The sequence below is a fragment of the Lucilia sericata genome, unplaced genomic scaffold, assembly GCF_015586225.1.
Source record: "Lucilia sericata isolate MDLA Ls3-8-SP2 unplaced genomic scaffold, ASM1558622v1 Contig000375F_arrow, whole genome shotgun sequence".
Lineage (NCBI taxonomy): Eukaryota > Metazoa > Arthropoda > Insecta > Diptera > Calliphoridae > Lucilia > Lucilia sericata.
Window position 1 is genome coordinate 184,113 of NW_023994394.1, and position 14,417 is coordinate 198,529.

Here is a 14,417-nt window from a genome sequence, read left to right on the forward strand (position 1 = left end):
CTACCTGGATATGAAACTATCGTAAACACTAACCATTTCTTTACTTAATAAGAATTATTGAAGAGAGCTTTAAAGCTTTATTAAGCAAATGTATGTAGAAAAAGTCTGTAATGAAAATGAGTTAATTTGCAAAAAGCTTCACCATTGTTAAACCAGCAGAATAATGAATGATATATATCATAGGTTTCTCTTGTATGCACCTCTCTATAAGTTTCGTTTCTAGATATTTTAAATGTTTTAAGAACAAACTGCAAAGATCTCAATAAAAAAGAGATTAGCTAAAGAAGTGATGAGTAAAAAGCTCTCTTGTTTTAATTTGTACGTAAACAAACACATGTATGAGAATAAAACAAAGTTCTAGAGAGATAAACAGAGTTCTTTATTTAAGGTGGCGATCTCTCAGTTATTCATATAGATCAGGCTGTGTGATAAATAACAGCTTTGATGTTTTTAAAAGAAATGGACGTTTAGAACAGAGATGGGCAAAAGACTATTTTTTTCACTCATGAAAGCTCACACATGTTTGAAAACAAAACTAGTCAAAGCTCTCATATAGCACTCTCTTGCCAATGCCTGATCAAAAGTTCTAGATACCGATTTATCAGTTATTCGTATAGATCAGACATCAACAACGTGACAATTAAGAGTTTTACCCGATTACAAGTTTAAAGTAGAGATAGGTAAATGACTCTCTTGCTTTCACTCATACCTAAGCTCACATATGTTTGAAAACCAAACTAGTGAGAGCTCTCATTTGTCACTCTCTGGCCAAGTCTGCTCTGTTTTCGGCAGCGATCTCTTTCTGTTATTCGTACAGATCAGGCATCGCATATCGATATTTTGTTTGTTTTTTTATACAAGAGCTCACGTATGTGCAAAAATAAGAGAGTAAAAGAGCGCATGAGAGCGAGCTCTCAGTTATACGTACAGATCAGACATTGGAAGTGGCGAACATAAAACAATTGGAGAACTTATGGGAGAACTCTTTGCCAATATTAGGCAAAGAGTTTCCAAATCTGACAAAAAAGCTGCAAATTTCTATAAAATGAAAAGTAAAAGTTAATCCTTATTCCTTTAATTTGCCTTCTTTGTCTTTAACAAAATTTGCATAAATGAGTGATTTTTTATTGGCTGTCCCCAGGAACCTGTTTTTGCAATTAAACATGAACTTAATATTTTTGATACCAGGAGTACAAACACTGTGTAGGCACAATACAAAACATATTGCGACGACGACACACTTTTCCAGGCAAACAAACCGGCATATGGGCAGACAGACGGACGGACGGCCATAAAACAATAAACCGACACTTGAATGGATAAAGTAGCATCATGTTATTAATACTTATATTACGAAATTTTCAACAACAACAACAACATAAAAACTTTTATTTTGATTGGCTGTAATAAATGCCACAAAAAATAAGCTAAAGCTTTGGCAGTAAAAGGGCTAAACCGGAAATTAACGGTTAAACTCAAATGTTTAATTTTAAATTTTTAAAAAGTGAAAAAAGAAAGATGAAGGAACCACAACATAAATAACTAAACTCCATCATAACAATCTGTCTCGATCGAGGGGCTAAGGCTTATCTGCTTAAACAAAGATACCTAAATATTTTTACTATATCAAGTTTGTTGTTTTGTTTTTAATGTTTTCACAAACAAATTTTTGTTATTGATAAACGTTTAAAAAAACAATTTTTTTGAAATTTTAAAATAAGCGTGCGTGCCTGTGTATTCATAAATATAAATCTGGGTAAAACCGAAAAAAAATAAAAATATCAATTCTGATTATGTAATTTTGCGGTATGTTGTTTTTTGTGAAATAAAACTAAACACTAACAAATATTAATATTCAAATTAATTTATTTATAAATTTAATTAATTATTGGCAAATTTTGTTAAAAATTTCTAATATGTTTTTATATACAAAACCTGTCTTTAATGAATAATATTAATTTTCTTACCTGTACTTTGGGCAATTGTTGTGTAAAATAACCATTAACACACTGATCCTTGGGTACACACTGTTGACCACGTCCACGACACTCTAACAAAGTGGGCAAATACTGTTGACCCACAAAGGGTGTGGCTCTTTTGCTAATCAGCGAAAGAAAAGCTGCAGCCGGACTTTGTTGTCTGAAGTCTTCATCGTGTCGACTTAATAAACCATTTTGATATTCACCATTCAGGAACATATTGGAGGAATATTGTGAACAATTTACTGCCGTAACGGCAAATAGTAAAGTGGCCAATAGGCCATATGCTAAACAGCTACAACGTGACATAATTTTTCAACTGATTATGAAAGTTGTGTGAAAAAGTTGGGGGGGAGGGTTTGGTGTTCTCTCTGGTTAACAAATTTTCTTGTATTTTAAATCCTGGTTTATTTTAACTAAAAGTAAACTAAAGATAATAAAAAAGGAAATTATTAAATTGTTTAAATTTTTTATAAAAAATCTTTATTTATAAAAAAGTGTTTAAAATTTTATTTGTTTTTTAAGTTTCATTGCCATTATTCTGGCGTGAAATTTTATTTATTTAAATTTTCTTAGTTTTAGTTTTTAGTCAAAAGTTAATAAGCTGGAAAATGTTTATTGAAAAGGTCATCGTTTCAAAGAGATTTGATATTAAAATGTTTGTACATTTTAACAAATAAATTTTATGTTTAATATAGAGTTAAATATTTGCGTTAATAAAATCTTAAATATATTACAAAATTTCGGAAAATGTGGGTTAAAAGTGACAGAATAAACTTAAGCTACGTTTATTTTACTCAAACATATTTGAATAGTGTGAACGCAACTCTGCACTAACAAATAAAAAATAAGCTTTTTGTAAGATAGAGAATAAGTACTTACGCTTAAGAGACCTATTGTCTCCATTATATAAGAAATTACTTTCATCGCATTGGAAATATTGCATCGAGTCTGTAGGCTGATCTATAATCAAGACTATAGACTGATCTATAGTCAAGACTATAGACTGATCTATAGTCAAGACTATAGACTGATCTATAGTCAAGACTATAGACTGATCTATATTCAAGACTATAGACTGATCTATAGTCAAGACTAGAAACTGATCTCTAGTAAAGATTACAGTATGATCAATATTCAAAACTACATCTATCTTAACGACTATATTTTGACCTATAGTCAAGAATACAGTCTGATCTATAGTCAAAACTGCAGACTAATCTAAAGTCAAGATTATAGAGTGGTCTGTAGTCAAGATTCTAGACTGATCTATAGTCAAGAATATAGACTGATCTATAGATAAGATTGTAGAGTGATTTATATTCAAGATTGTAGAGTGATCTATAGTCAATATTGTAGAGTGATCTATAGTCAAGACTATAGGATGATCTATAGTCAAGACTATAGAATGATCTATAGTCCAGACTTTAGAATGATTTGTAGTCAATACTATAGAATGATCTATAGACAAGATTGTAGAGTGGTCTATAGTCAAGATTGTAGAGTGATCTATATTCATGACTATAGACTGATCTATAGTCAAGACTATAGACTGATCTATAGTAAAGACTATAGACTGATCTATAGTCAAGACTATAGACTGATCTATAGTCAAGACTATAGACTGATCTATAGTCAAGACTATAGCCTGATCTATAGCCAAGATTATAGAGTGATCTATAGTCAAGATTATAGAGTGATCTATAGTTAAGATTGTTGACTGATCTATAGTCAAGATTGTAGACTGATCTATAGTCAAGACTATAGAATGATCTATATTCAATATTGTTGAATGATCTATAGTTAAGATTGTAGAGTGATCTATAGTCAAGATTATAGACTGATCTATATTTAAGACTAAAGACTGATATATAGTCAACACTATAAACTGATTTATAGTTAACACTACAGACTGATCTTTAGTCAAGACTATAGACTGGTTTATAGACAACACTATAGATTGATCTATACTCAAGACTATATACTGATCTATAATGAAGACTGTAGACTGATCTATAGTCAATACTATAGACTAATCTATAGTCAAGACCATAGACTGATCTATAGACAAGACTATAAACTGATCTATAATCATAATTATAGAATAATGTATAGTCAAGACTATAGACTGATCTATAGTCAAAACTGTACTGATCTATAGTCAAAACTGTACTGATCTATAGTCAAGACCATAGACTGATCTATAGTCAAGACTATAGACTGATCTTTAGTCAAGACCGTAGACTGATCTAAAGTCAAGACTATAGAATGATCTATAGTCAAGACTATAGATTAATCTATAGTCAAAATTATAGACGATCCATAGTCTAGACTATAAACTGATCTATCTTGAAGACCATGGAGCGTTTTATAATGTGATCGTAAAATAAAGAGAGTAATCTACATAATGTATAGTCAAGACTATAGACTGATCTATAGTCAAAACTGTACTGATCTATAGTCAAAACTGTACTGATCTATAGTCAAGACCATAGACTGATCTATAGTCAAGACTATAGACTGATCTTTAGTCAAGACCGTAGACTGATCTAAAGTCAAGACTATAGAATGATCTATAGTCAAGACTATAGATTAATCTATAGTCAAAATTATAGACGATCCATAGTCTAGACTATAAACTGATCTATCTTGAAGACCATGGAGCGTTTTATAATGTGATCGTAAAATAAAGAGAGTAATCTACAGTGATCTATAGTGATCTACACTCGAGACTAAGACTGATCTATAGTGAAGACCATAGAGTGATCTATAGTCAACACTATAAACTGATCTAAAGTGAAGACCATAGAGTGACCTATAGTCGAAGGTATACTGTTATGTATAGCCGATACTATATACTGATCTATGGTGACTAGTCTATAGTCTCTATAAGGGTTAATAATGTGATTAATATTTCAAAAATATTTTCAACAACATCAACTTATTTAATGCAAAAAATGTGAGAGCAAACTTTCTTAAAATAGCTGCCAATAGAAAACTATTTATAAATTTAAATATCAAAAAGAAAAAAACTTAAAAACAAACAAATAATTTGTTGAAAATTATTAACATTGATTTCAATAAAACATAATTTAGACATTTTTATGGAAATAAAACTTCACTTAATTGTGGCAATATTCAAATTTGTTAATAAAATATTAAACAAAAATATTAAAAAAACACTCTCTCTTAAGGAATTCAATTATAATAATTATAACCAAAATTTAAATATTACTTAATATTTAGCAGTTAAATTTAAATTCATAATTGAGACATAAAATGTTTAATTTTATAGCTTTTTGAGAGCAATGAAGAAAATACTTGAAAGCGAATTTTTTTCCACTGTCACTACATTTGAATGTTGTACAAATCCTATATCGTTGACTTTTTCACATTTTTTTTTTTAATTAGGAAAAATTAACAAATTTATACTGGTTTTTTGGCATTTTATATATTTGTGCGAATATTTAATTGAAATAGGATTTTGCAAAAATATAAATACTTGGTTACTCCATGTAGGAATGTTAGAAATTGGGTTAATGTATGAAACTCGTTTCATTTTTCTTCTTTTTTTTTTTTTTGGGTGTGTGTGGGAAATGCAACTTTATGACTGGTGTCCCCAGATATGTGATATTTTGAGAAATCATAGAAATATGCAAGAAAAAAAAGCTAGATAATATTTTTATGATTCTGTCAAAGTTAGACCAAGAACCAGTTTAGAGGATTGAGTCATTGGAAATATTTAACGAAATATTTTTGTAGAAGTTACTAAAGGCAGACAAATTGGTTTTCATATGAAATGAAATTTGTATGTGTTAAGGAAGAAACTTTCTAAAATCTCCAGAGATCCTAGGGAGCTTTTTGTGAAAGCTTTTTTCTATATGGAGCTTTTTCCGCAATCTCTTTTGTTTTTCTACGATAACCAAATAAATTAAGAAGCTTACTGCAAATCTCTTCTCCATTTACAACTCAACTGAAATCCCCCGCAAACTTTTGATGTTTTTACTGAAAGCTTTCTCTATTTTAACTTCCTAAAGATCTTAAAAATGCTAAAATTCTCAAAACAACATGTCTGTCTGTCAACTTTCTTGTACTCTCAAACAAAGTATAAAGCTTATTGTAAAAGCTGTTAAAATAATTGCACTTGCTTCATTCACACTTCATTTGTTATACCTTCAAAGCTTAAGAAACGCCTTATAATTATATGCTTTTCAACACAACACTACTTCTAATAATTTGCCATAATTACAAATTGTTGGAAATAAATTTTATCTTTACTAAGTCAGGCAGGCAGGCATACTTTTGCCGTTAAACATTAGCAATACATAAACTATAATTTCATAATGTGCCACTAACTCTTACACTTCAACTAAAACATTTACTCGAACTTACAACATACATACATATGTATACAAAAATATGTGAAGTTCTCATATGTTTGTATGGTATGTATTTTATATTACTTGTCACCTTGCAGCAATTATGACATTACCAACTTAATCACATTAAATTCTGCTGCAATATTTGGTGGCAGTCATAATGCTATGACAACATTTACTCATTTACACAAAATTTGTTCGTAAACTGTGGTTCAGCAGAGTACTATTTGTATCTGTAAAACACTACATTATTAATCATTGCTTCAGTGTACCCAGTAGTTCGAGAGAGACTGATCGATAGTCATGACTATGAACTGATCTGTAGTTAAGACTATAGTCAAGGCTATGACTGACTATAGTTAAGACTATGGACTGATCTATAGTCAAGGCTATAGTGATCTATTTATAGTCAAGACTGTAGACTGATCTATAGACAAGACTATAGTCAAGACTATAGATTGATCAAGGCTACAGTCAAGACTATAGATTGATCAATACTATAGTCAAGACTATAGTTTGATCTATAGTAATAACTATATATTGATCTGTAGTCTAGATTATAGCATGATATGATTTTGACTACAGATCAATCTATAGTCGTGACTATAGATTAGTTTATTTATAGTCTTGACTATAGATTAGTCTACTTATAGTCTTGACTATAAACCAATCTATAGTCTTGACTATAGATCAGTCAATAGTCTTGACTATAGATCAGTCTATAGTCTTGACTATAGATCAGTTTATAGTCTTGACTATAGATCAGTTTATAGTCTTGACTATAGATCAGTCGATAGTTTTGAATATAGATCAGTCTATAGTCTTGACTATAGATCAGTCTTTAGTCTTGACTATAGATCAGTCTATAGTCTTGACTAAAGATCAGTCTATAGTCTTGACTATAGATCAGTCTATAGTCTTGACTATAGATCAGTCTATAGTCTTGACTATAGATCAGTCTATAGTCTTGACTATAGATCAGTCTATAGTCTTGACTAGAGATCATTCTATAGTCTTGACTATAGATCACTCTATAGGCTAGACTATAGATCGGTCTATAGTCTTGATTGTAGGTCAGTCTATAGTCTTGAGTAAAGATCGGTCTATAGTCTTGACCATATATCAGTCTATAGTCTTGACCATATAGCAGTCTATAGTCTTGACTAAAGAAAAGTCTATAGTCTTGACAATAGATCAGTCCATAGTCTTGACTATAAAACAACCTACAATCGTAACTATATAGTAGATCAGTCTGTCATATTGACTATAGATCACTTTACAATCTTGACTCAACAATCTTGTCTCAACAATCTTGACTCTGACTCTACAATCTTAACTATAGATCATTCTATAGTCTTGACTATAGATCACTCTATAATCCAGACTATAAACCAGTCTATATTCTTGACTGTTAATTAGTCTATAGTCTTGACTATAGATCTGTCTATAGTCTAGACCAGGGGTCGGCAAACTTTTGAGTCGGAAGAGCCAAAACTTACAGTTCACAAAGCATGGGTTTTAAAAGAGCCACAAAATGTTTGTTTATTAATACATTACAAATGAATTTTTGTGGGTCACTCGAATGCGTTTTTAACACTTGTTAATAAAGATATAAAAGTTTATTAGAGTGGGGCGACAGTGATATCATTTAAAAGACATTTGCCATAATACAGTATAAAGTGTCATAGTTATGTATATTAATTAGGCAGCAATCGAGATCAAATTTTGCACAAGTTTTTATGTGATGTATTGCGGACATCGAACCATAATTGACCAACCCCAATATAAGGCCCCTTTAAAAAAATTACTCTAACGATCATAATTGACTTAACCGTTATGTCAATACCCACATACCCGTGTATGTTTTTCATTTTTGAAGTGATATATCGTATCGGCTTGTAATTTGGAGTAAAGTTTTCTATACATTTTCCAAAAATTAGTTAGATATATATCTATATAATTATATTTTCTATTTTTACCCAACATACCCCGGTATGTATAAAAATTATATGTCAGTTATCGGAAAAAAATTAAGTTTCTTTATAAATTTTATGTTTTATTATTAGAATTATATATATTCTTGTATCTTATGAAAAAAAAAATTAACTGAACAACAAATTTAGTTTCAAATACAGAGTCATGTGTCTTTATTCATATTTTTGAATGTGAAATATTTGTGGACCTTGTAACATTAACAAATATGCGCCGATTTTGATGATATATTTTTTTTATTGTATATGACTTAGTAAAGTAAAATTATGCTGATTATAATAATTTTATTCTCATATAAACAAAAATATTTAAGTTTAAATTTTAAAGTTTTAATTTTTGACCATGACTTAGCAGTCTTTTTTTTGCAAAAAAGTTCCCTTCTTACGAAAGCATAAACAATTTCTTTAAAGCTAGTCGATTATATACACTTTAATAAATAATATATAAAAAGTTTTGTTCAATTATCTTTCCCGGTCACTGAGTAATAGCTTCTTGAATTCAAAATTTTACAAATTCAAATTCTGCATAATGTACATTATACGTTATGAAGGCGTTTTTCTTCATGTTTTTTGCATACGATATTTTTGTTAATAGGAAAGCAATAAGAAAACTCTGAAAAGAATTGCTAAAATTTAATGGTTTATAATCAAAAACTATTTCATTTATATATACAGACGTTTTATTAAATTAGTTTTAACAATTATCTGAATTATACACTAGAAATGTGTAAAAAGATGAAATAGCCATATAAATTGTATGACATACCCGGGTATGTTGGGTATTGATGTACGTAATTTTGCTCGGGTATAGACAAGACGGTTAACAGTAGCAGTATAGCGACGAAATTCGAGATAAACAAGTTGTATGAGAACAAGTTGTATAAGAACAAAAATCTATCTTCCAAATTTTAATTTAACAATCAGAACTGGCTTAATAATAGCAGTATTATGACGATATTCAACACAAACAGGAACAAAAATAACTTAACCAAATTTGGTGATGATCGGCTCATAATTGATCCTATCCCCCATATTAGATCCCCATGCTTTAACGCTCAAAACAGGCAATACTAGCATAGTGGTGGAATTCGTCATAAACAAGTTTATAAGAACAAAAATACATACAACAGTCTAAAACACAAGTATATACACAAGTATCACTATAGTGATGAAAATCAACACAAACAAGTTTCATAGGATCCAAAATCTCATTACCAAATTTTGTAAGGATGGGTCCATAATACGCTTTCTGGTCAATTATTTATTTATAGCCAAACATTTTATGCAAAAAATATATCAATCTTTCATAGATCACTGTCATTAAAACGTGCAATATTTAAAAATGTTTAATTTTTTGGCACCTTTTTATAGAAAGCGTTCAAAAAATATAAAATTCTTTAAAAAAAGATTAAAGTTTTCAAATAGACCAAGTTTTTAGTATTTAACTGTATCCAAACTCTCCACATAAATTAGTTACTATATTTTAAATTTCCAAAAAATATCTTTTAATTCGAAAAACACGAAAATTTCGGAATGTATGCACATCCTCATCTACATCTTATTTAATTGCACTTCGTAGGAGTATGTTTGTTTTTAGGAACTTTTCAATTAACACTTTTAAGAATTAAAAATTTTCTTACAATATTAACTTGTACATGGAACAAATTCAATGGGAGTAATAGGTTTGTATGGCTTTAGATTGGATCATAACATGTTGTTTAAAGTTTCAAAAATGACTCTAAATTTTCATTTATTAGTTGGCTTTTTACCTAACTCTTCCAACTTGCTTTTAAACTTTGCATTTCTAGAGATCCAATACCAATTCCAAATGGTTCAATGAGGATTTATTCTCAAATGTACGATTGTAAAAGCAAGGAAATGAGCGAAAAGCTAATTGTGTAATTTTCTTTCTTTCTCACTCAAAAAGTGTATGTTTTTGTTTCGTTCATGTACAGAACGATTAAGCAAAGTTAAAAAGTTGTGTATGTATATTGTAGAAACTTTTGCGAATTGTTTTGTTAGTAATAATACACTGCTCGTTAATCGATTCCGAAAAATTTAAAAATATATAAATATTTTTTTTATAAAATAAATAAAATGTGTATCAAACTAAAGAGCCACAGCTCCACATCCAAAGAGCCGCATTTGGCTCGCGAGCCATAGTTTGCCGACCCCTGGTCTAGACTATAGATCTGTCTATAGTCTTGACTATAGATCTGTCTATAGTCTTGACTATAGATCTGTTTATAGTCTTGACTATAGATCAGTTTATAGTCTTGACTGTAGATCAGTCTATAATCTTGACTATAGATCAGTCTATAGTCTTGACTGTAGATCAGTCTATAGTCTTAACTGCAGATCAATTCATAGTCTTGACTAGAGCTCGCTCTTTAGTCTTGACTAGAGATCACTCTATAGCCTTCACTATAGAAAGCGCATAACTGTTAAATAACCATAAAGATGTAACATTATGTCCAGCTAATAAAAGAGATTCATTGACTCCCTGTAAAACTACTGGGCTATTAATCATAACTTCTACGAATGTAGCTACAAGTACTCGTACGTGTTCAAGTTTGTATATTTTGCAAAATTCTATACATTTATTTATTTATATAAAATTTTACGTAATAATATATATATTCACATACGTATACTTATATTTTACGTTTAGTTCAAAATATTTATTTTTCCATATTGATATGTTTATATTGAATATTAAAACGTTAAATGTTTCTGTAGAATTTGCAATTGGTTAGATTGGCATGGTGATTTTTTTTCTCTATATATGTAAATATGGTCTAGTAGAGTTATTAGTTGTAAAAAATTTTCAACACACTTATCAAATATTTTTTCTACGATAAAGTTTTAATTATAAAGAAACTATTTGTAACTTTTTTTCTAGAAAAAAGCTAAAAATGTGTGTAAATGTTTGTTGAACATTTACATATAAATTATTTGATATGACAGCGGTTACATTAGTTGTTAAATATATTTTCAATATTACAAATATTGTAACGTTGTAGATTTATATAAATTTTCTTATTAATGATTTATACATCGGTTGTTTTAAGATTATTGAACTAAGTACATATTATTGACTTAATTCCTGTCAAGTTTATTAAATTAGTTTCTATTGTTCAATAGATTTTGTTAGAAAAGCTTTTTTTGGGGAAATATTGCAAAAATTATGAACACTAAGTTAAGGTCAAGGCTTAAAATTATATGTTTTTTGTATAAACATGACTGACTAATTGATATATTTCAACTTTACGAAATCTTGAAAAAAGCTTTCTTTGAAATCAAATTCCCGAAATTCTCACAATTCGAAATGAGAGAGAAAAACTTTGACCTTTTTTGTCTAACTGTTAACTTTTTGAAACTTTAAAAAATGTGTTTATTTAGCTTTTATTGAAAGCTCTTCTCTCTATTGAAATAAACTTTCAAAAGCTCTCAGAAAAGTTATAGATCTTTTCACTATTATTTAGAAAATAACTTCATTGTTTTAGCTTTCTGCAAAAGCTTTTGCTATATTGATCCAAACTTTCTACATTTTTTTTAAATGGTAGAATGTATTTTGTATCACAACTTTCATAAGTTTTAGTTAACTATTCCTATGCCCTTAGAAAACCTTTATGAGCTTTAAGTTGGTTCTTGTCTGTATGTTTATTGAAGGCTTTTCTGAAGCTTATTGTAAAAGCTTTTTTTTTTAGGAAAATCTACTTATGTAAAAGACCTCCTCTAACTGGATTTAACTTTACAAAGTCTTCGGAAAATATCATTGTTTTAGCTTTCTGCAAAAGCTTTTGCTATATTAATCCAAACTTTCTGAAGTGTTTGAAAATGGTAGAATGTATTTTGTATCAGAACTTTCATAAGTTTTAGTTAACTTTTCCTATGCCCTTAGAAAACCTTTATGAGCTTTAAGTGGGCTTTTGTCTGAAGGCTTTTCTGAGGCTTTTTGTAAAAGCTTTTCTTTTTAGGAAAATATACTTATGTAAAAGATCTCCTCTTACTGGATTTAACATTACAGAGTCTTCGGAAAATATCATTATTTTAGCTTTCTGCAAAAGCTTTTGCTATATTGATCCAAACTTTCTAAATTTTTTGAAAATGGTAGAATGTATTTTGTATCACAACTTTCATAAGTTTTAGTTAACTTTTCGTATGCCCTTAGAAAACCTTTATGAGCTTTAAGTGGTTTCTTGTCTGAAAGCTTTTCTGAGGCTTTTTGTAAAAGCTTTTCTTTTTAGGAAAATCTACGTATGTTAAAGATCTCCTCTAACTGGATTTAACTTTACAGAGTCTTAGGAAAATATCATTGTTTTAGCTTTCTGCAAAAGCTTTTGCTATATTGATCCAAACTTTCTGAAGTATTTGAAAATGGTAGAATGTTTTTTGTAGCACAACTTTCTCGAACCATTATCCAGCTGTAGTAAAAGCTCTTCTCTACGCTGACATTTGTTCAAAATTAAATTTGCTTGCAATTTTTTACTCTGTAGCTGTACTTAAAAACCAACCTACGTATATTTGTAAAGTAATAGTAAGGCATTAATATTAGAATCTTTTTTTCTTCGATTTTGTTTTTTGCTCCAACTCTTAAGCAACTCTATTAGTTTCGTTATTTATACAATTTTTTTTCTTGCTTTCAAACTCCAACTCTAATGTTGCACATAATCGACACATGTGTTGGTCTGTCATGTTAAAACTTTTTTTTTTTTTGGGTATTTGTGGCCTGTTCCAAGCAATCTACCAGAAGGAAGTAAATAATTTTAACCAAACAAGTTGAGAATTTTACCACCATTACATTGTCAAAACATCAATAGTTTGGAATAATGTGTGGTAAAAATGACCCGAGAGTTTTTCGACAGTGACAGACAGTCAGACTAGGCTTTTTTTTCGCAAATTAGTTTTTGTTTTTAGATAAATATTTTAAGTATTAATCAACCAGCACTTGTTAAGCACTTCTAAATTCATGAATTTAACTAAAATTGCACATAAATTGTTGTGTTGAGAGGAGGGGGAAGGAAAACTAAAAATTTACGAAATTTGTTTTAAGTTTTGTATTAAGACAAACAGCTGTTTGTTTTTGTTTTGTTTATATATATAAAATATAAATAATTTTTAGTATATACCGGCTGTTGTATTTGTATATTTTAGGTATAAATCTTTGGTTATAAGCAAAAAACGCCTAAGTTAAATAAGCAAGGAATTATGTTTAGTTTCCTGAAGCGATATGTATGTTAATTTTAATTTTTTGGAATTTTTCTAATTTCTAACTTAGTCTGTTATGGCTTGTTAGCACACATATATAAAGCAGGCATTCATTTAGATGCTCAATTTAGTCTGCTGCTGGTCTGTCTTTGTCCGTTTTTTTTCTTATTTAGTATGTTTTATTTTCTCATTTGATTGCAAGAAGATTTCAGAATAAAAGTTTTGCAATTTCCATTTTTGGTGGTTATAAACCAGTAAACCACCATACATTTATTTAGCTTTACATAGCCGCCGTTTTTAGACTCACGACAATATTCAACTCCTGCTAAATTTGTTCAACAGAACATCTTTAACCATAAACTTGTTGTGTGACTTGTTTTTTGGTTCACAATAATAACAAAAAAATATATATAAAACGTTTATTAAAAGTAATAAATTTTTATATTTTTCAATTTTTTTTTGTTTTTTTCGGTTATGACACGCGACCATTTAACAATGATACCATACAGCCAAAAAAAAAAAAAAGTCAAAGAAGGCAATTATAATAATATATAATTTGTTTTGTTTAATCGGTTTTAAATATCTTTATTTGTTTGCTTATGATTTGAAATTTAAACATTTGTTTTTAAGTAAATTATATTTTAATTATATGTATATTCTAAGGCAGGTTTTCCAGATTAGGCGGTGACAAAAAGTCTGGAATAATTTGCTATGAGTTTTGTTGTCTAAACTTGTTTTTTTGGTTTATTAGAGCTTTGAGTTACACGCTTTTAGATTGATCTATAGTTCAGACTATAGACTGATTTTTAGTCATGATTCTAGACTGATTTATAGTCAAGACTATAGACTGATCTATA

At 29.2% G+C, this 14,417-nt stretch overlaps 1 protein-coding gene and 1 long non-coding RNA gene across 2 annotated transcripts in view; one reads left to right on the forward strand and one right to left on the reverse strand.

Annotated features, from left to right (window-relative positions):
• LOC119604254 (inactive serine protease scarface) overlaps nt 1-14,417 on the reverse strand; it is a 52,900-nt gene that overhangs the window by 32,152 nt on the left and 6,331 nt on the right. The window contains exon 2 of the mRNA XM_037956753.1: nt 1,968-2,406. Within this exon, the coding sequence (XP_037812681.1) occupies nt 1,968-2,288 (321 nt within the window). The 5' untranslated portion in view covers nt 2,289-2,406. The remainder of the gene's footprint in view (nt 1-1,967; nt 2,407-14,417) is intronic.
• Nucleotides 1-14,417, forward strand: part of LOC119604256 — a 137,530-nt gene that overhangs the window by 8,144 nt on the left and 114,969 nt on the right. The window lies entirely within an intron of this gene.